Raw genomic sequence first — 23,043 nt, forward strand, 5'->3', positions numbered from 1 at the left:
GGGGGCGGTCGCTCGCTCGGTCGCTCCCTCGGTCGCTCGCTCGTCCTTGGCTGCCGGCGGGCGATGCGCTTCCTCCGCTGAAGGCTCCGGCGGGGCCGAACCGGCAGGATGACGGTGGAGTTCGAGGAGTGCATCAAAGACTCGCCCCGGTTCCGGTAAGCCCAGCGGTCCGGGGTTAACCAACCCCTGCGGAGGAGCAACGGGGAAGAGCTGGGGGGCCCCCCGCCGAGCGCCGCTAATCGCTTTAGGCGGCGGGGGGCCGCGGTAAGCCGGGGGACGGGGAGAGAGGGGGGGGGCTCTTCCACCGGGAAGCGGGGAACCGGCCCGGGAGACCCCCGGAGCCGGGGTTGGCGGCCCAGCGAGCCCCGCCCGGGGCTGGACAAGCCGCCGGCCTTGCAGGCGTTGCCCGGCTTGGGCAACCTGCCCCTCCTGGGCAACCTGCCCCTCCTCGCCTCGTTGCCCCCGTTGGGTTTGCGGATGTAAAAATTGCTAATTGTAGCACCCGCGGCAGACACAGACAGAGCCGGGTCCCATTGGGAACGGGGTGAACTGGCATCACCCTCCGGGGATCCGCTGGACCGGGGGCTGATTTAACCCGCCCGAAGAGCCAGAGCTGAGAAATACAGTCATTTTCCATGCAGTCACATTCCCATCTCTGGGAGGGTGGATTTTTTTAGCGGTCTTGAAGGAATCCGGGCTATGACAACAAAGACTCCGGCTTGGCCGTGCTGTGTTTAAATCAGGCCGTTTCAGAAAATGCCCAGGGCCGGAGAGGAGCCTCCACATTTTGGGTACAGATGCTCCATTGTGCCAGCAGCATCCTGGTGAGGTGTCCGGCTGGGCTAGGATCTCCTGATGCTATAAAGGGAAGATCAGAGCTTCCATGGCTAACAACCCCCTGCTGCTTGCAATACTGTGCCTGGATGGGGACAAGAGGGAAAGACAGACAATAGCCTGCAGAAGCAAGTTGGTTGGTCGTGTGTGTGCAACGGAAAGAGTTGTCAGGGGGTCTCTTCCAGCCCTGCAGATGTTTCTCGTTGCTCCTGCTCAAAACCTTTTTGTTTATTAAATAGAACAGTTCGCATTTTACTTGAAGTGCATTTAAAAATAATTTCTTGGAATGCAAGAGTCGTATGAAAGGTCTGTTGCTGTGGCTACTCTGAGCAGTTGTCATTTTGTGTATGTGTGTGTGTGGTTGTGTACGCCTGTAGGTAACACAAATATTTGGCCAAGTGCATGCTCTTTATCCCTGCATATGGGAATACATAGGGCTGTGGAAAGGGTCCTCCTCCACACGTTTTTATTTTATTTGCGTGGTTAGATCCTGCTCTTTCTTGTTCCAAAGCTGGTTCCGAAAGTGCAATGGACAGTGTCATGTGAGATGACAGGCCGGTCTGATTTGTGTGCCTGGCTGGCATTGGAGTCATGGGACTTTTCCATCAGGAAAAAGTTAGGTGCATGGACAGGTCTGCAGAAGGTACGAGGCTCTCTGCTCACTCAGCATCAATTACAATTTATCCACCCCGCCTTTTTCTTTCTTTTTTTTTTTTTTTTTTTTTTTTTTGACTGTCATTTTATCGTATTGTGCTGCAGAGCATGTGAACTGTTCAGTGGCATCCTTCCAGAGCAGTGACTTCACTGTCCAGATGTCTCCTTCCACATGGCAGTGACCCTTTTCCTGGTGACGTCAAGATTGATTGATATGTTTATTTATTTATTTTGCCTTTGGTGTGTGTGGGCTTGGGGCCAAGTTTCTTAGTATGCAGGCAACATCATTCTGCTCTGTCTGCTCCATCCGTAAAAACAAAACAACCCTCAGAGCACTGGGTTGGACCTTTATCAAAAGCCACTTATTTAAGCATGGAATTATGAACTATTTCCCAAATGGCCAGACACAGTCTGCCTGTTACAGGGAGAACAAGAGATTAGACTAGAGAAATAAACCTGTATATTTCAGGACGTCTGAAATATATGCAGCAGGGAAATAAGTGAACTGCGAACACGTCAAACAGGGAGAAAATACTGATATTTGCAGGCTCATGGCAAAAAAAAAAAAGAAAGAACAAAATAGAATTCTTCAGACTTTCTCAAAAGGTACAGATTTTAGCCTTTTATACTTTTCTCCCTCCCAATTTTTTAATTAGTTCTTCCGTTACAATTATTTGTTTGTAATAGAAGAGAATCCTTAGGGATAGGACTTCTTCGATAGTGCATGGCAGAGATGCTGCTAAGGTGTTCCTAAAGTCTTACAACTATAAAAAAAGTAAAATATCATACAAGCTAAACTATATACAAAAATACAGATAAAACCGAGGCGAGAGAAGGTAGCACATAAACCACTTTCTGAACAGTGACTGAAACAGCAATAGGTAAAGTTCCTTCCCATAGGAAACAGCTGTGGAAGAGGCAAAAATTTAACCCAGATATCCCATGGCAGTCCCTTGGAATCGCCCTCCCTTTCCTGCTGGCAGCCAGTGCTGCACAGAGCCCCTTTGCACTTCCCAGTGCAGGGCTGGGCCATGTTTTACAATTGGCTTATTCCCCTCAACAGCGAGCCTTCCAGATAATCAAGTTGTTTTCTGTTTGTTATACACAGAGAGAAAAAAAAAAAAACAACTCCCCCAAAAATATTGCAGAGGCATAAACACTGTATTAAGCATCCCATAATAAGGCTACCAAACTAGCCTACTTTGGCAATCGAATCCAATTACATGTCAAAACACTCTAAATCAATACTCGATATACAGTCAATCCATCATTGCTTCCTATTTTATAGGGACCGGTTGCTACAAAGAAAAACTTCAAAAATACAATTTTTGTTACTTAAATACGTGTAAATCTTTAGATGGGTAGATAAGCCCTATTTCTGTAAGGCATCTTGTAGAGACATGTGTATTCAATTCCAGTAAACAAATATAATTACCTTGAAAGACCTGTTCTAGCACATTTGACTGTAACCCCAATAGATGCTGCTTTCATCTCCCTGCCGTGCAGAGCCCTCTCTTTAACTAGCAGGAGTCTGGGAAATCTAGGAACGTGTTTTCTGACTTGTTCCGCTCGGTCATGGAAGCCCGAGGTCTGGAGGGATGCAAAGAAGAACCCATTTCTGCCCTTATCCGTGCAGATCTGTTAAGCAACAGGGGTAGATGCGTGAATTTGGCTCATTCTTGCAAAATGGAAGTCCTTCTTTGGGCACACTGCCAGCTCCCAAGGTTTCCCCCCCTACCTTTCTTCCTTTCTCGCTCAGGGATGAGTCTCTTGGTCCTAAGGGACAGGGTAGGGACATCATTACTCATTCCGGGTGTGAGTGCACTCGAGGAACTATCAGGAGGACAAGGGGAAGAGCAGGAACAGATTTGCAGAGCTTGGACCTGGCTGTAGCACTCCGTGGGTCGCAGAAAACCCCAAATGCCTCTGTGGTAATTCCCACAAGGGAGGGAAATAAGCGGTTATTTCCTTAACTGACGTTGCTATTGTAGTTGGTGTTGCTATTAACTTAACCTTATTAATCAGGCTGGTTGTGAGGTCAGGGTTACCCACTGCAGAGCGGGCTGCGTGTCGGTGGGGTGAGCCAGGAGGTGCCGTGCTCTGACTGATGGAGTCTTCTCAGGAGGAGCCCGTGCAGCTCCCATCACCTCGGGGAACAGACAGCAACCACCATCCCTCTGTAGACATCCAAGCCCCAGGCCACCGAGGGACCTCCGTGCTGCTTGGCAGGAAAGAGAGACCTGCGATTGAGGGGTAGGCTACACGAGAGCGTGTACGTGCCCAGATCTGAGGGGGTGTCACCTCCCCGATGCCTCGCAGCCCCTTGGCTGGTTGTGCCCCAGGAGTTTACACACTCGCAGGACTCCCCGGAGCGTCACCGTCATCAGGCAGTGACCCAGGGACATGGGCAGAGATGTTTGTTCTAGCAGCGTGCGGCACCGTCTGCACGTTATTGCAGAGAAAAAGGCAGACATGTAATTCTAGCTCCATGAAAGATGCAAGGGGAAGAAGGAAAAAAAAAAAAAAAAGCCATTTGCCAGAGGAAAAGAAAGTGAAAAAACAAGTACATTTAGAAAATATTTACTAGGGTGTTTCAAACAGAATGGGAAGAATTAAAACCCTTAGTCAAACTCATCTTGCAAAGTCTGATTAGACAAGTTTAAAGCTAGAGAAACCTGTTTTAATGCATCCGTGCTGTGTGAATGTGTGTTAGCGAGGGCCTCTGCAGAAAAAAAAAAAAGTGTGATTTGTGTCAATTGACACTGCAGTTTGAGGCAAGCCAAATTTATTAGCTGAAGTTACTTAAAAGCAAATTTCAATTGCACCCAGAACGGCCATAGAAGGAATCTTCATCTGTTTAACTAAATCAGTTTTAACAAAAAGAGCACAGGCATTGATTTGAAATTGGTTTTTGTTACACAAGGCTTCTTATGTAAGCAAGAGCCCTGATACTGGCTGCAGTTGCATGAAGTTACGCCTACACGGAGAGCTTCTGTTTGAATCAGAGCCTAATGAGTACAATTGCCACCACTTGCTGGTTTGGTTGCACGAGAGAGAAGATATTATCACGAAAGCAGCATGATATAATCCGTATCAATCATAATTCTGGTCTTTATCTATTTATGCTATTTTATTATCTCTTTATCATTGCACTTCTGAAGTGAAAGTATGTAAAGGGAGAAGTCACAGCAAAGGTGTCACCATATAGTTACTTCCTCTCACAGCACCAGCCGTGAAATGCTCTCCCAGTTGCAGCAGTCCATCCTGTCCACCCAGGACATCATCTATACATCAGCCTGGTGCTTTCTGGATGCAGGGAGGCTTTGTTTCCTCTCCTTGCTTCCAGCATCCCTTCAAAGTGACCCCCAGTCAGTAATACAGAATGAAATCCAGCCTTTACTGTGGTTTATGGTGGGGTCCATCCTCAGCCTGGTGCTTTCCGGATGCAGGGAGGCTTAATTTCCTCTCCTTGCTTCCAGCATCCCTTCAAAGTGACCCCCAGTCAGTAATACAGAATGAAATCCAGCCTTTACTGTGGTTTATGGTGGGGTCCATCCCTTGTCTAATAGGTTGGCTTCTCCCCCTCCATGTGTATTTATGGCAGCCTGTGCCTGATGTGACATCCTGCGACTGTAGTTGTGACAGCTTCACCCCAAGGGGCCTCCTTTGCAATCACGGATGTGTTCCATTTCAGCTGTTCTTGCAGCAGATGAGTCACAGTCACAGCAGATCACAGCAGGACCCTCGCATGGCACAGGGTTTTTCCCTCCATAGGTGGTATCAGAGAAGAATATGGAAGCAGACGTCCCTTAATCTGAGGTTTCCCTGTCATCAGAAATGCCATGTGAACCCTGAAGTACTTAGGAAAAAGCTGTGATCCTTCACCCTGCATTACTGTGGGCAGGTCTGAAGGTATTTACTCAACGTGTAGTCAGGGAAAATCCCCTGGTATGAGAGAACTGTGTGACATCTGGCCTTGAGATCACTGGCTTGTCTTCATAAATGGTGTTTTATGCCAAATTTTTGGCAAGCAGTTTCTTTAGTAACTTTGAATTGTGAAGTGTGTAAGCAGGGTATCCCAAAGGGCCGAGGTTCTCAAGCTGAAACCCCACTGATCCATCCCAAATCTCCAAAGCAGAAAAAGATTTTAAATTTTTTTTTTCCCCAAGATAAAACTGCCCAGACTTAGAAGTTGTGAGTTTGCAGTGGATGATACTAAACTCTGAAATACAATCTCTCAGGCTGCTCATGGAGCTGTAGCTCGTAAGTTTCAGTGTAGCACATGGAAAAGGGAAATTTTGTTATTTCGTAATTGGATGATTGACCTTGTTACCGGAATAACCCTCCTGTAACACACCTTGCTTTGTAATTGTATGTACCCTGTAAGAACATCTGCAAACATTGAAATGTTTCCAGTTGTTTAACGGATCAGTTTGTGAGTTGGAAGTTGCTTGCTTTCATTTTCAGTCTCCGTTCCTCTCCGTTCCCTTTCTGCTGGCTGGGATGCGCGTGGCTACGCAGAGATGAAAATCACCTCTTTTGCCAGAGATAGTCTTCTGGCATTGCTCTCTCTCCATGGCTCTCCTTCTGGTTGCCATGAGATAAGCGTAAGGAGAAAGCTGGTCAATCTAAGTGATTTTGCAGGCAAAGTGTAAAACTCTGGCTGTGAGATTGGACTGTGTTCCCCTGGAGCCTTCCAGAGGGCAACACCACGAGGAACTGGAGGTCTTGTCCTGTCAGGATGGCCAAAAGCCACTGAGAACGCTAAGATGAGGGTTTTGCTAGTTGCTAGTTTTCTAGCTGTAGTAAAGAATGTAAGAGGGTTGGAAATCAGAAGACAAAGCTCGCTAAAAGGAATAAAAACACAAGAGCAATAACCCTGTGGTGGAAGAGGGTAATTAGACCCAGAGGTAATGTGGCCGAGAGATGCTGATGCTGGCTTATCTGTGCTATTGAAATTATCTGTGGGAGAGTCATCCATTCCTCCTCGGAGAGAGCCACATGTCTTGATAATTGTGTTTGCTGGCTGTCTTGGCACCATGCGGTGTCTCTGGACTCCAACCCTGGTCCTCGAAGGGCTGCAGCGTGGCCAAGTGAGCACGTAGAGTAAGAGTTCAATGAAGCATTATTTGGCGTGGCCTCATCCACGTGGACTCCAGGCAGGCTCCTGCTGAAATGTGCGTTAGGGCAAAGCCAGCGAGCTCTGCATTCGAGGGATAAGTCAGTCCATTGTCACTCACGCTGCTGGAGCTCAGGAAGCTGGAAAGGTGCCACCAGGCCAGTTGGCGTGGAGGTGATGGGAAACAACGGTGTCGAGCCTTCATCTGAAGGGGACCCAGGCTCTCTGCTAGCTCCAGTGGAGAACTGGGGGTCCGGGGGCTGAGGGCTGCTGCTTGCTTTGGCACTCAGCGATTGTGCAACTGAGGAAAGTCCCTTTTACTCATTTCAACAGCCCCTCTGTTTCATTTCCCTTAGCTTAGGGAGAGAGTGGAAGGGTCACACTGTGTATCTGAGTCAAAAGCCTGTGAAATAATTAATGTTTGTGATGACAAAGCACCTTCAGTAATGTGATGCCATCAGCACTGATTTATTAATCATTCGTTTCTGGCGATCCCTTTAGGTAGGGAAGCATAGCATTCCAGCAGTGGGCTCTGAGGGAAGGAGGGCTGGGAAGGAGTGTGATACACTGCTGCCGCACACACTGGGGACCTCCCCCAGCCTCTGTGAGGGAAACCATCCGTTTATCTTCATTTCCTTATGCCTCCCGGAGACAGGAAGGCAGTGCAGACTCCTGGAGCCAGGCTGGGTTTTTCTGATCTCAGTGGCATCATCGAGGCTGGTCTCCAGGCTGGTCAGGGAGAAGGGATGCGACGGCATGGTGGAGAATCCTTCACCTGGAGGAGCTTGGACTGCGTGCTGGCAGCTTTCCCTGGCTGCCCTCCCCTGCTCCAGACAGCCTGAGATGGGAGCATTTTGCACGTTGTCAATGTTATCGGTGACATCGCCTCTATTAATCTGGGTGCTTTTGCAGAGTTTTTGCACTGTCAGTAGGACAGTTCAGCTCTGACCTATAATCACTGGCTGAGGAGTAAAAGCACTGCCTCATCTGCTAATGCACAGATCAGGGCACTATAAATTCCTCTACAACTCCTGAGTTGGTTAAATCCACGCTGGGGGATGCTGCAAGTCCCTTTTGCTGGTTAAACAGTATTTTCTGATTTGTAGGACAGATATTCTGGGGTTACTAACACAGTGCATTGAGAGACTCTGTTTGAGTCACAGAGTGGATATAAGGAGGCTGAAGATTTTCAGTTTGGTATTAGGGCTCAACAGGGTAACAGATGAACTCAGGATGGAAAATGTGTGCGCTGGATTATTTGAGGTTAGGAACACATGAAGGCTGAGACCTGTAATCAGAGCTACAAGAGTGACTTTGGGTCTGGGTGCAGCTGTCCCCGGGCTGTGTCCCTACTGTCTCCATACATGGGGCTGGTGACACAGCCAGTTTCCCCACCACCTACCCATTTCCTGTAGCCATTGCAAAATAAGTTTATGCTCATTCTTACACCTAAAAGCAACCTGAAACTGTAGCCCCATAAAGCCCTGTCTCTAAGCATCCTAAACTGCTCTGTCCTCCAGGGACAGTGGAAGAGCATGGATGGGAGGAATGAAAATCAAGCACAGGACCTTTGGAATCCCAAGCTTTTCTGAAATGGTGATGGCCCCTTTAAAACTGGCTTTTATAACACTATGAAATTTCAGCCACAGTATTAATTCTTTTGCAGCAGAAAGGCCAGTGGAACCACAAGTTTTTCTGGCTCCCTATGCACTGGCTTTGCTTAAAAAAACAGGCTACTGCTAGCTTTGTAAGTCCGGTTATCTGGGATAAAGCAAAGAGCCCTAGAAACAGACCTGCAGTCCAAATTTGGATGAATTTTGGGGGCAGGACAGAATGTTTCCCTGGAGCCAAGAGTGCTTCCTTGCTTGTTTGCTTGCAGTTCTCCTCTGCATCAGGGCTGTATTCTCATTTCAGATGTTACACACACAGGTTGTTAGCTCTTCCCATAATTAATGTGGTTCCCGTCTAATGTAAAGCTTGCTTTAAAAATGGAGCTGGAGGAAAAGAAGTGGGAAAAAAAAAACAAGTAAGTAGATTTGGCTCTGTGCTAATGGGATCCCATGCTAACTTTTCCTGTGGGGAAAGGAAGAGGGACTAAGGGCAGAATTTGTTCCCTCTTTGCCCAGCGATTGCAGATTTAGAGGGAGAGGGGGAAGCAGGCATCATGGCCAGTATGGAAGGCTGAGACTTTTGCCTGCCAGTAGCTTTGTAATTGCTTCTTTATCTTCTCCGAGGCACTGCAGAGTGCTCTGTTAAGATCTTGGAATGGGCAAGACAAGCAATTTAATCTGCAGAATTCCCGGCATGTTGGAGTGCTGGGGAGCTGTATGGCTCAGTCCGAGGGGATGGGACGACATGGCTTAATTGTAGCCCCAGGGAGATGTGTGGGTCTTCTGTGGAGCTGAATTGTGTCTCTGCTCCCCAGCACACAGCAGTGAGAATGTAAGAATGTAGGATCCCATAGGTCAGGGAACAGAACTGGGATACTGAACAATTATTCCTGGGGACTGCGGGGAGGGTGGAGGCTGATTTCCTGCATCTCCACCGCATCCATGCCTGGCTGCAGCCACACTGGCCCTCAGCCCAGAAGGAGCTGCCCACAACTACAGTCACAACACCCATCGTGGCTGGCCATGTACCAGCAAGGGAAAAGCATCATGCTTAATGTTCTGCCCATTGTTGGGCGAGCTGCTAGCAGAAAGGGGAAAAAAAGTGTTTCTACTTCTACTGCAGCAGATTAGAAAAGAGGACAGGGTATGCTGGAGGCTCTGTTCCTCTAGAAGGCTTAGAGAAGAGTCTTTGTGTGTGTCTTCCTGCTTGGTGGTGAGGAAACTGGCTTTGCCACCGTATGAACAGAGCCCAGGCATGCATGTATCTGCCCTGACGAACCAGGTGAGACAATACCAGCACAGGTCAAGGTAGCAGTGAGTAAGCCACACGTGTTGCTGCAGGAGCTGATTACTCCTGTCAGCCTCTGCTCCCAAAAGAAGAAAATGAAGCAAGATAAATGCCCCTACGCAAACCTCTTGGCAAAATTTTCCCTTGGTGGGGTGCATGTTTTGGCTTAGTGGAGAGTGTTTATTTTAAAGCAGTGCGTCTACAGAGCCTCTTAGTTTTGCACAATGCTGTCTCCTCTGGCCTCTCATTTTGTAAAGAAGGGAATTCAGTTCAGAGAGTTTGGTTTATAGGAAGGGAGAAAGAACCAGAAAAATTTCATGGAAAGGTTGTGTGTGTTCTCAACAGCCTGTTCCAATCCACTGAATAGAAGGTTAACCAAATGCAGCGTGGTACATTTACAGCAGAGTGTGCCCACACACACGTTCCATTCTTGTCTTGCTTCACCTTATCTGCAGAAGAAGTTTACTTTGCTTATATGCCAGGTCTCTTCTTGAGGGAGGCGGAGAACATTCTGTTGCTCTGATATAGTTAAGCATCACTTAATTCACTGTGGAATAGCACACACACAAATGTGGTCTCCGAGAGTAATCGTTCTAGTACAGAACTTTTACTGGATATAGCGAGGGAATGGCTAAAAAGCAAAGCTGTATATTCATTACAGTGGATTAAAGGGATGATGTCAGAACTCAGGGGTGGCACATCCCAGAGTGAAGTGCTCATTCATTCCTTAAATAAGCATAAAGTGGCACAGTCTAAACAGATTATATAATATCAGTGAGTGAGATAATCCGTTCTCTGCATACCCAGTCTGCTTCATCACACCACGGCAGGGCTTAATAATTTCCATACTCTTTATTAAATGCTACTGCTAATAGAAACAGCATGTGTGAACACGTGTGTGAATGCAGATGTGCACATGCAGCGTTTCCAAGGGTTGGATACATCTGCCTGTTGATAAGGCAAGAGGATATTTTGTGGGAGTAAGATGTATGGCCTGCACACTCGTGCGTTCAGATGCACTGAGGTACAGACATACAGCTTTTAGTCCTTCCTCAGCACCCAAGCAGCTGTGCCAGTCTTTATTTAACACTACATGGAGGAGACTGACAGATGGTTTTGTCTGCTAAATGACCGTTGGGCTGAAAATACAGTGTACTACGTGTGTAGATTTCACAGACGTGACCTGCATATATAGCTACAGTAAAGTATCTCCATGGACATAGGGAGCAGCTAAAAGAGATTTTTCTGTACTCCTACCACAAAGAAAAGTTAGGTTATGCAAGTATACACACTCGTGGCTTTTTTTGAGGCCATTTGATGCCCGTGCACTTGAGAAGAAAACCAGCTTAAACACCAGCATGTGTTTAAATGCTACATTTGCATTATTGGGGCAATGCAGAAATCTCCATGACTATTTTGAAGAATGCTGTTTAAGCCTGTCAGTTGTTCCTGCTCCATTCTAGCTCAGTGAAACAATGCCGTTTCCCACAGCTCAGTTTCTTTGCCGAATATCACCCCTTTGTTCTCTCTGATAAACCCAGTTTTTGGCAGGAAGTATGGATTTGTCCCCGCACCGTGACCTCACTCCAGGATGTAGGAAATGGCCACTGTGATAGTACGGACATAGCAAGAGGCCCTTTCTCCTTTCCCTTCCCTTCCCTTCCCTTCCCTTCCCTTCCCTTCCCTTCCCTTCCCTGGCTCCCCCAGCCAGATGGTCTCCAGAAGGCTCTCCAATGGGCCTGTAATTCTCTTCCCACACGCTTCCTGACTTTTCTTTTCTCCACCAGCTGGAGGCTGGCACTTCAGATGGTGCTCTCAGATCTGCAGAGAACAGCCTACCTGAAGGCTGGAGGAAGAGAGAAGGCAGCAACCTGACATTTGTAGGAAGACACCAGCCTTAAGTGTTCAAAGAGTGCAGTAAAACCGGTTCTGCCAGATTGAGTTGAGGAGTTTGGAATAAGGCAAGCTCTTGATGTGCCACTGACTCATCTGAATTCAGAGATAAAGCATAAAACTATGGGATGATGCCAAACTAGTAAACAGGACTGAGACACTGGAAAACTCCAAGCTGATATATATGTTGATGGGATGGGAAAAGGCTTCTCTCAGAAGTCAAAGTGCTATAGCATCTAGCCTCGTGGACTTTCATCTTTGCTTGTGTTCACCACAAATATTCATAGTTTAGTACTCCGTACTTCTCCTTTACCTGACCCGTGTGGGTTGAAATGAGATGTGTGAGATGCCAAGAAATCAAGAAGAAGTGGAGATTTCTAGGTAAATTTTCATCATGGAGGATGGGTATCTGTGATCCTACAGCCCAACCGGGCTGAACTCTGTTGTTCTGACCCTTGACTTTGTGCTTCAGTTCTTTTTTCTGCTGCTGAGGCCTGGTTACTACAATGCCAACTTTGTTCTCCCTTGCCTGGGCCACATCATTCAGTACAGAGGATGTATTAACTTTTACTCCAAGTAACACTCACTGGACCCTGTTTCCTGCCAGTAATTCCCTCTACCCCCAACATTCTGGCTTTTTGTGTGAGCTTGGGAATCTCCTCCTTGTGTGAGTCTAAGCATCCTTTGTCCAGAGCAGGCTCCAAGACAACATCAGGACAGTAAGGTTGATCCTGCAAGGATGATTTACTAGCTCAAAGGGATGTGACAGTCCATCATAGGAATACAGAGATCAGATAAGCAATCTGTAGCTGGTAGAAGTCCTGCAAGCTGCCCTCAGAAGAATGTCCTTTTCTAAAGCTTGATGACTGAGACAATAATCCTTTACATGAGAATTAGTTCCTCAACCCAAGCCACATCACAACAGTTCTGTTCCCTCTGGGGAGATGTAAGAGGAAGTCAGAGCTAGAAAAATGGGACCATACCCAGCCCTTGAGAGTAATAAATAAAAGCAAGGGATGAGTAGTGTCTAGGACACTTATTCATCCTTCCCCCAGCAAGCCTCCATGCAGCACCAGCTGTAATAGCACAGCCATAAGCTCTCAACCCTTTTGGAAAGGGTTGTGTTACTGGTATCGGTATTCTACAAGAGAAAATCCAGTTGGTTTGTGGCACTGGGACACAGCAAAAAAATATTTGGCACCTCCATGAGGGTGCAAGCAACACCCAAGTCTCCCAGGGCAAGGGAAGGGGCAAGGACCTTCCCTTATTGCCCCCGGGTCAGTCCGCGCTTTCAGCATTTCTGCTGCCAGCGAGGGCAGGACCTTTGCTGAGTTTGGCAGGACACCACACAGGAAAAGCCTTTCAGACAGAGACAAAGGGAGCACAGAGGTTGGGGAGCTCCAGTTCTGAGCCAAGGCCCAGGGGAGAGAGAGAAAAAAAAAGAAAAAAAAAAAAAGAAAGAAGGAGCATTTAGTGCCGAAAGAGATCCCTGCTGGGGGAGGGTGGATTGAGCTAAACTATGGACTAGGGGAAGTCTCAACAAAGCCTGCTGGAAGGTGGCCAGCCCTGTTGGTAAACGGATGCTGCTGAGTTCACTCGGGGAGAAGACAGGACCGTTTGATACAAGTTTTTTGATAAATCTATTTTGCTTGTAAAAGAAAGCAAACAAATAGCATCTGAGGAGTCGCGTGGCCACATGTTTCTTTCTTCAGCTCAGAAAAAAATATTCCCATATTCAGTCCTTTCCGTGCAGTTTCCATACTGCTGCTACAAAAGCTTGATCCTGGTGACCCAGGAAGGGAAATGCTTTCTGATGAGCAGAGAAGCAATCTCTGCTCTAAAGTCGCTTAGCAAGCTGGGTCAAAGTGTGTAGGAAAGAAAAAGTATCACTCATGGGAAAGGGCAAATGACCCATCTGATGAAGTTGTGAGAGTGGGAAATGTTTGGTCATTAGTGTGACTGGTTCTGGGCACGGGTCTCATGGGAGTTTGTGGAACTTGTCAGATGGATGAACTAGCTCCAGAGGGTCAAATTAGGCAAGTTATCTCTCTCTGTAGGAGACACAGCAAGCCCAGGTAGTAGGATGCAAGAGCCAGAAATTTGGTTCAGGAGAAGTCATCTTCTGCCTGCACAGAAGGACTGACAGGCGTGTTGTGGTGTCACCTGCTTTGCTCAGGATGAGTCTCTGGGTGGTATTTTCTTCTCCAGAACTCAAAAGCCCTCTCTTACATTGTGCTTCTGAGTGACATTGCAGGAACTGAACTGCACAGTGTGATGCTCAGGGAGGCCTGAGGAGCACTGAGCTGCAGGAGTGCAGTTGTCCAGGCAGATTGCAGATGCAGAGAGCTGTATCTCTTCCTGGACTTTTATCTCAAAGCGTATTAGAGATGTGGTGCTAAGATCTACTGCACATTGAATCAGAGAGGGTGAGTCTTGGAGCCGTGTCATTCTTCTGCAAAGCAGATACTCAGAAGAGAAAGGAAGGTAGGGATCCATTCAGTTGGACAACCAGAGAAATTCCTAGCTATTGGCAGAAATAGTGCTCTGCTCTGATGAGCTAAAGCTGGAGGTTGCGATGTGGTGGTTACCAGATGATCTTTGTCAGTTGTTCTGCCAATTCATCAGCATTAGTGCACACAGCTGGCCCGTGAAATGGTCTGCAAGGAGAATCCATCACTTCAAGGTGCTCAGCTCAGCACTTCAGCTGAGAAATTACTTCCAGTGAACTAAAGGGGACAAGAACAATGTTGAACAAGAAATAGGTAGTCCTGACTGCTCTGGCTAGCGGAGAACCCCCTTTGTGGTTTGGATGGTGCCTTTTTAAAGTCAACTCTCTGATTTACTGTCAGTCAGGCTGTAGAATCCCTTAGAAGTTGTTGTTCCTTACTGGTTTTACCATAGTGTGCAGACACCTGCATACTGCTGATCTGAAACCGCCAAAAGGACTGTGTGGAAAAGAGACACTGCCCTAGGGGTACACTCTAGTTCAATACTATTTCTTGACCTGACCTACCTGTCCTCAGTAAGTCAGTTTTCTAATGAGACTTTCCTTTCCACACACACTGAAATATCAGGATTGGAAGATTAACAGTACTGTGACATTATTGGGCTTCCCTCTCAAGATTTGAGAAGCGGCTCAAGTACTATGGGCAGAAGTAGGAAATAGTTTGCTGCAACTTCTGTCAGAATTTCCCCCCCCCTAGGCTGTACTGATGAGAGGTGAAAAGTAAACTGCCTTCTGTACAGCGTTTCCTCTCTGTTTTATGTCTGCATTATGACCTGCAGGTCTGTGTACAGCGTTTCCTCTCTGCTTTATGTCTGCATTATGACCTGCAGGTCTGTCGGGGTTGAATGGTGAGAGATCCAGATGCTCAAGTTGCTATTGTCTCCTTGAACGTTTGGCTGTGGAGGAGAGAAAGCTGGGGGAAACTTGTTATCATGAGATACATTACATAAGGAGTGCATTAAAAGAGCTAAGGAAGGATTTAATATTTAAGCCATTAAATCCTAGAGTAATTTAGATTGGAAGAGACCTCTGGAGGTCATCTAATCCAATGTCCTTCTCAAAGCGAGTCCAGCTACATCAGGTTGCATAGTGCCTTGATTCTACAGGAGCTCAGACTAGCTGTCAGAACGTAGTGATGGAGAATTCAGTGTATAGGAAAGTACTTGTTAAACTCAAATAGTTTAATAAAGTGCAGTGGGCCTTTTTATAATTTGAAGTTTTGAAAGGCAACACTGGAAAAAGCCCGTGCTTGTGTATATGTAGCAGAGTGCATAAAAGCCATATCTGTCATTGTATGTCTCCTGAAGGGAGGTGTCAGTTTTTGCTAAATTTTAATGTACTGATTTAAAGTCAATGGAAAACCATGCAACCAAAATATGAAGTCTTACTCATCTTGCTTCAAAAGTCTGTCTAAACATACACCTCCAGCCTCTCAGAAGAAGGATAAGAGCCATAAACTGACATTTCTCACGTTTCAGACAAAGACTTGGGTATTTCTGTTGCTGTGCAAAACTTGTGCAAAATGTTATAAACACTATTACCAAAGCTAGAGCTAAGCAAAGTCTAGGCACAGAATCTCTTTGCCCATGAGAAGATAGACTTGGAAATGGTTTTAGGGTTACATCTAGCCTCCATGAAAAACATGAGAAAATTGAACGCCAAATGCCAGGAAAACATCTGTATCCATGCACCAGCGAAAACCAGATTTGAGCAGTCTGTTTTTCGTGTCTTGAAGTGCTTTCCCTATTTTAATTGTTTATCTACTTGGAGGTCCTTGTAGCATTCAAAAGCTTGCTGAGACCACCTCTGACTGCTCTTAACAGTGGAACAGCAAGCTGAAGTCACTTGCTGGCTGTTCTGGCTTGCTCTTAGCAATCCAGTAATCCAAACCCCATCTTGCAGCAAGTGGAGCTAGCAATGTCTAACTTACTGCCCACGGGGACTTTATAAGGAGTGAGGAGCTGAGCCTGCTGGCTACTTGTAGATCTGTCGCAGGGAAAGAACCGAATCTGATGGATTTGATGACAAGTTCAAGTGTTTGAGCAATCATTGGGCTCAAAAAGGGAAAAGAAATTTCTCAGTGGAGCCTTTGAATAAAAAAAGTGGGAACCAAACAACAAGGAGAGAGATAAGGACCCCGTGTCTCAGAATCATTTGTGTCACATCATCAGAGCGTCTGCTCTTCTACCTCAGGTTTTTACTGCAGAAAACTCTTTCGTGCTCCCAGGATCAAAAAGCATTGACACTGTCTTTGTCTGCTCTTCTACCTCAGGCTTTTACTGCAGAAAAACTCTTTCATGGTCCCAGGATCAAAAAGCATTGACACTGTCTTCTGCATCTGCATCATGCTTATAGCCATCTGTAGAGAGATTTTAGCCAAGATTAGAAATACAGCTTATTCCATTATCCTAGAACAAAAAACGGGAGACACAAACCACTAAAAACCAGCTCTTGTATTGCCATTTCTCCATTAAGCAATTGGTACAGTTTATCCCAAAGACAGATGCATTTTAATGATGAGTAAAATCCCCTCCACACTCCTTAGCTCACAAGAGTGACAATAAATGAATTACTCTTTACAAAACATAACAGGAACCTCAGACATGGTAATAAAAGCAATTCAATCTTTTTTTTACAGTGACTTAAATGCGAGTGACTTTAAAACTACTTGCATAATCTGTTTTTACCTAGGTTTCTCCCACTTATTTGAAACAAAGTGTAGATCTCAGATTGAGCCAGCAGTTTCCACAGGGAAGGAGACCAGCGGGGCTGGGGGAAATGGAGGGCTCTGTGGATCACTGAAAAGGGAAGGAAGGGGAAGCACACATCTACCTGAGAGTAAGAGCTGATGATCCGAGAACAAAACGACTGCTGGCTGCAGGAAAGTAGTTAAAAAGAAAAGGTAGCAGAAAGCATTATTGCTCCAGTGAGCACAAGTGGATCAGACTGGCGTATGGAATTAGCATAACACTTACTATAAATAGATTTATCTGGGCCAGAGTAAATCTCAGCTGTTTTGACCAGAACGACGAGTCACCTCTAAACGAAGCAGATCCTTGCTTGTGTTCCAGCACAGAGAAGTGCTTCAGCCCAAACCACAGCCCTCAGGGTTGATGGGAGGAAGGTAGAGCAGGTCCTATCACAAAGCCAGGGAGACTTGAGGCATTACCTGTCTGCAGACGGGGATGATCACGCTGAGGATGCAGAGCTGTAACAGACTCTCTGCAGAGCAAAACTGAACCGACCACGGTTCCCTGTGTTGGCCAAAAAAGCAAGCTTGGTCTCTTTGTGGCCAGTGGCATCAGGTCACACTGGTCTTGAAGCCTGAAGTTTGGGGTGCCCCGAAGCAACCCTGCAGGGTTGCTTCGGGGCACCCCAAACTTCAGGCTTCAAGAGCCAAACAAAGCTGGCACCTCATGGGCCAAGCACCACTGGCTCACTTCTCTCCAAACACAAACTCTTCTCATTCTGCCCAGGTGACATCTGGGGAAGTTTAACCCTCTCCTGCTGAAATTTTAAAATTATTATTTAATTACAGAACAAGCAATGTTGGGGGAGGGAGGCTGGAAGTCAATGAATAATATAGATACCTCCAAACACAAACTCCTCTCATTCTGCCCAGGGTGACACCTGGGGAAGTTTAGCCCTCTCCTGCTAAAAATTTTAAAATTATTATTTAATTACAGAACAGGCAAGGCTGGGGGAGGGAGAGGAGGCTGGAAGTCAATGAATAATATAGATATACATGTATATATGTATTCCCTTGAAAGAGAGGAAGATGTTTAGTCACCCTGCCCCTCAATTTCCCTCTGTTCTTTGGAGCAGGACCTCTCCCAGCCAAGGTGCAGGTGTGGGTCAGTGCTCACCTTGTAGCTGGTTGCACTGGTTCCCCATTCCCTTTCCCCAGCCCCTCGGCCCATCCTGGTCTTTGGCCTTTTCCGAGTTCTCTCTGGATGTTATGCTTTTCTTCTGATTTATGGTTTCCTGTGGGCTTGGAGGAATGCGAGGCAGGAGTAGCGTTTCTGCTTTGTCACTTTGGAGCAGAAAGAGAAACAGGGGTTAGCAGCACCAGGTCTTGGTTTCTGGGGAGGTTTGCAGGCTGATAGTAAAGCTTTGGGACGGGTCAGAGCTGCCCTGTGGTGACAGACCAGGCAGAAATCATTGCAGGCATTATTCCCATTTACCAATAGCACAGACAAGAGTGCTATCAAATGCAAAGAGTGGCCATCTATTTCTTATTCCAGATGATTTTTATTTTAGACAATGTGAATATGCAGAAACCTTCCACAAAATAGAGCAGAGTGAGTGAACCTTCCCTTCGGCTGCAGATCTGAGAATAAAGTAGTCAATGTACAAAGGGAGCCTTAGAAATGTGAAGATAAAGAGCACAGAAACCAGAATACTGTGTGTTATTTCTGCACATCCTCCAGGAACACGTGGTGGCTTTGTAGTGCCGTTGGATCATCCTCTGTCCAGGATGGAGGCAAAGCCCTGTAGAACCATAGCCTGTGAGATGGTTCAGGGTATGAACTGCCACACCAGAGCCCTTTGGTTCTGGACTGGGTGGAAGGCAGAGTTTAGTGCCTTTTGGGTTGGTTGGTGTCTCACAGTCACCAGTTCTGAGGAGGTTTTTGTCAGTTGTTTTCCAAGTCAGGCTTGTGTGATCTCAGGGATGGAGAATCCAGGGCTGTGGCTTGGCCTTGACTCAGCCTCAAATCAAACCCAGGCACTCCTCCCTGCATGAACTCTGTCTCCTTGGCCCGGTTCTTTCCAGGACATCTCATTCAGGGCTCTACATTCTCATCTCCCCTTTGCAGTGGGATGATGTTGGCTGCGTGGAGGACGCTGACAAGACTTCCACCATTACCTACCTCTATCTGTCAGACCTGTTGGGCTCCCTGCCTTTTGGGCAAGCGTGGGGAAAACTTCCCACCAGGGGCCTTCATAGATTTCTCAATGAGTTGTCTGTAGGTCAGGGGCTCTAAACTGCTTCTAGAGGCCATAAACTCTTCCCTTTCCACCACTCCCCATGCTGAGGACAGCCCAGACGTGTGGCAGGTCTGTCTGAGGAGCATCCTTGGCCTGGCACATGGTTTGCCTGCGGAGCACTCCTGGATGACCGTGGTGGTTACCACTACAGGTGGAGATCCAGCTCGTAGTGACATCTTGCCAGCAGCTTGTATTAGCTGGACGCAGATGCGGTTTAATTTAACACAGTTACACACCCTCTCTTTGAACAAGGCACATGGTAAAATATTTCCTCTGTGAGTGATCTGCTGTGTGAGTCTGTAACAGAATTTTCAGAGCAGAAATCCTCATGTATGGAAGAAAACACACATATATATACATTTATAAACGATGTACTGATGGGCAGTGGCCCTGCTTCCCAAAGCAAACGAGGCCTTCTTTAATTAAATCAGAAGCAGCTGAATCTCCATTCCAGTGGACGGAGATGTTCACTTGAATCATGGCTGATATAAATAGCATCACTCTGCCCACTGCCTCTCTGCTTATTAAGCTCTCTCTGCCATGGGAGGATGTGAGTGACTGTACAGAGCATCTTGGGGCTGCTGTGAACTTGCTGCCTGGGGACGCCTGTCCCCGGAGGAGTCAGCTATGCTGCCAGGGGTGTCATCCTTCCATTCCAGGTACTCGACCAGTTGAGAGCACAAATGGGTCAAGATGTATCACCAAATGAACTGGGGAACCCCTGTCTGCTGGATCTGGAGTGGTTTGGCTCCTGTTTTCGCTGTATCAGCAGAGAAGAGAGCTCAGTGGTCAGCAAGGACTTGAAAGTGTGTAGTTAAATGCTATCTCCTTTCCAAAAAGAGGACAATGCAGTTCTATCATCTAACTTTACAGAGGGGCCGACAATTCCTCCCACCTTTGGCTTTTTTCCCATTCTCTTGTATTCTTATTTAAAAGCCAAAACCCAGATGTGCTCGGCGCAAGGTAGACGGGGAATGGGCTTCTTCCCAGCATTGCCTGAACCGTTCCACGCTGTGTGTGCTTATTGCTGGGTCCATTATGGACCAGCTGCAGGCTTGAGAACATCTGGCCTTCTTCCCAACTTCCAGTCTTGTTGCAAGACATATTACTTCCAGCTTGCTTTTGATGATTACCTTTCTTTTTTTTTTTTTTTAGCAGAGGTTTTGAGTTCTATTTGTCTGGCAGGCAGCGCGAAGTACTGGATGAGGGATCAGGTGGATCAATTCTGTTCTTGTTTTGGATATTGACCTCCTGTTTTGACTTCCTTGGGTCACATAACCTCTCCTGCGCCTCTCTCTACTTCTCTTGCTCGGTACCTGCCTTATCTACTTAAATTCACTGGGGATGTGACAGTCTCTTTCTGTGATGTTGTAGAATATCGAATACAGTTTGACATTGTCTAATATGTATATAAATACAGGGTTTCAGTGTGCTTGGAGAATGCAGAGCTACTGCAAGCAATGCCAGCAATCCCATCCTTTTCTTTCCTTATTTTTCTATGGGTGTGGCTTCTAGATGCATTTTGTAAGCATCAAGTAGTAGCCAAAACCAGTGCAGAAAAACATAGCCCCTGGCTTGACTAGTCATGTAAAGATATTAATAACCATGCAGACAAAGGAAATGATTAAGGAATAGGCAGTGTTCCTAATTGAATGCTTCTTCCCCATTCACGGGAGGAAGGGTGTGAAATCTTTCTTATGCTTGCCAGCTCTTATTACAGAAATCAGTCATTAGCCCCATTTGCGGGACAGGTTGGTCTGCAATGCGGAGCCAATTCACAGGGCAGGGCTGGGATTTCTCTTTGGAGCTGGGAGTGGAGGTTTGCAGGAATCCCTGTAAATTATTTTTTTTCCCTGAAAAATTGGTCCAAGAAACTCCTGTGATATGAAATTCCAAAGCAATTTTTCATTTGAAAACTGTCATTCCATTTCCAGCTTGAGTTCAGATCTCAATGTGAATCTTAGAAGTCGAAGGAGCTGAGGTTCAAAGTGGTGGAAGCAGAACATACTGGTCCAACTTTTCCTTCCAGAAGGGAAAATTCCCAGTCTCAACACTGACCCATGAAATGTTTCACTCTGATAAATCAGCACTTCCTAATGCCAAGACATTCTTTCAGAAAATATGGTTTTTCTCCAGAAATTTCCCAGGCAGCTCTACATTGAATGTCCCAATTTCCAAATCCGGTGCCATCCCAGGCTGTGGAGCAGTGAGTTAGCTCTTGGTCTTAATGATTGCAAAAGCAAAGCCTTTGATGTGTAATCGCTCCGACCCAACCCTGAGCAGGAGAACCTGTTTCACAGGGAAAGGAAACGTTTCTTAAAACACATCAGTTATATCCAGTGCTGTTCAGAAGTTTCTTCAGCCTTTCCTGTCAGATTAGTTCATTGCTGCATTATCCAGACCTTGTAAATAAGCATTAACAGAGTTCTTCCTACAATTCTTTGGTAGGGAATTAATCTCATTTTAGAGCTGGTGATCCAAGGCTGGAATTCTAAAGGCACTTGAGTGCCTATGGAAATAGGAAATGGATGGCTTGTGAAGTTTTTAAAAATCCCTTAAATCCCATCATTGAGTAGACACGGGCTGAAATATATAAAATATCTCATAAAAGAGTCGGAAAAGATTTTAGGTAGTTCTGCTGGATTTTGCACCGAAGCAGAAGAGAGGCTTCTAATGATGTGGTGATGGCAAGCTGGGGAAGCGGAGGGTCACACAGGTGTCGTGCTAATTGCTTTCAGAATAGAGATCTGGAGAGGCAGAGGGATGCACGCCGTGTACTCTGCAGCTAAAAGCACTGGGCTTTTGGTCATGTAAGTCTGTCCTCACGCAAAGGTCAGTGTGTTTCAGAGTTTGAAAAGTTTAAGTTAAACCAAATTAAACGGCATTGGACCAAATTTGCCTTTGTATATCAGTGTAACTCCCAGTGGCTTCTGCAGCGGTAATTAAATAGCAGGTCAGATTTTGGTTGTGTTTACACTTGTGGAAGTTTGCTGAATTAATTGGGCTGGTATAAATGGAGGAGATTTAGGCTAGTGGGGGTGGAAGTGAACGTCCTAAAAGAAAGCCAGAACATTCACAAAAACAAGCTTCATTCAGTCTTAAGTTTGCTTTGTGGTTTCCTTGTGAATCAGAGAAGAAAAAGGGAGTGGGAGGAGGGGAGAGAAAAGACGTTCAGAACCCAATCCAAAACCAAGCCCCTTCTCTCCCCCCAGCCAATATCTCTCATATAAGACATTTGTTTCTTCTGGCAATAGCAGGAAACCTTTCCAGACATTGTCCTCTGAGAACTGCTCAGTATTTACAGTTTAAAAGGGCAGTGCACATGTAAATATCTGTGCACTAAGAAAGAGAAAGAAGAAAGAATAACTGTTATTGTAACAGAAAGGACAGGTTATTTTATTTTTTTGGCCCCAAGAGTGCACACTGCATCCCATACCCAGTTTGGTTTCATGGAGCACGTCCTGATCTGCAGGGCTTTAACTGCCTGAAGCATCAGACCCCTCAGTTGATTCCTGCCGTGACCCCAATTTCTCTGTCGATGGAGGACACGATGAGGACTCATTTCTTAAGCCTCAGTGCTGCACATGTATCCTCAAGTCCCAAAAGCATGGGGTAAGAAGAACAATTGTTTTATTATCTCTCTTCAGGAAGCAGTAACATTTCTCCCTACTATACTGCGAGAGGCCAAGCTAATTTCTTAATCCTCATCCTAATTCTTCAGCCATGGAGCTGGTGATGTTGCAGGTCTCGATAGCTTCATGTCAAGACTGGGGTCCACTCTGGAAAATAAGCTTTCAGCCAGCATGGCTTTTTAAATGGCCTGTGTGGTCTTAGGAGTTAGTCAAAAGAGCCTTATTGGCCTTGAAATCCCGCAAGCTATAATGAATTAAGCAAAGGCCCATTAGTGCTGTGGAAAGATTGGGAGGGTTGGGGCACAACCTATTCTAGCAGATATCAAAGCGAGCTAATCAACTCATACAAAGGCACCTAAGGATGACATACTGCCCATTACCCCGGGATCTGTGGCAGGGCTTGTTTTAAACTGTGCTGTGTGTAAACCATTCAATAGGATTATTTTGGAGGCCACACTAATTAAGGGATTATCCAATGAAAGTGGTAGATGCTCTCTCGGCCTTAGATAATGGGACAC

At 46.3% G+C, this 23,043-nt stretch overlaps 1 protein-coding gene across 1 annotated transcript in view; it reads left to right on the forward strand.

Annotated features, from left to right (window-relative positions):
- The first annotated feature begins 12 nt into the window (after window positions 1-12).
- The window catches only part of ACAP3 (ArfGAP with coiled-coil, ankyrin repeat and PH domains 3), a 114,888-nt gene continuing 91,857 nt past the window's right edge, over window positions 13-23,043 (forward strand). Inside the window, exon 1 of the mRNA XM_014941462.1 lies at window positions 13-155. Within this exon, the coding sequence (XP_014796948.1) occupies window positions 109-155 (47 nt within the window). The 5' untranslated portion in view covers window positions 13-108. The remainder of the gene's footprint in view (window positions 156-23,043) is intronic.

The sequence above is a fragment of the Calidris pugnax genome, unplaced genomic scaffold, assembly GCF_001431845.1.
Source record: "Calidris pugnax isolate Ruff unplaced genomic scaffold, ASM143184v1 scaffold82, whole genome shotgun sequence".
Taxonomy (NCBI): Eukaryota; Metazoa; Chordata; class Aves; order Charadriiformes; family Scolopacidae; genus Calidris; species Calidris pugnax.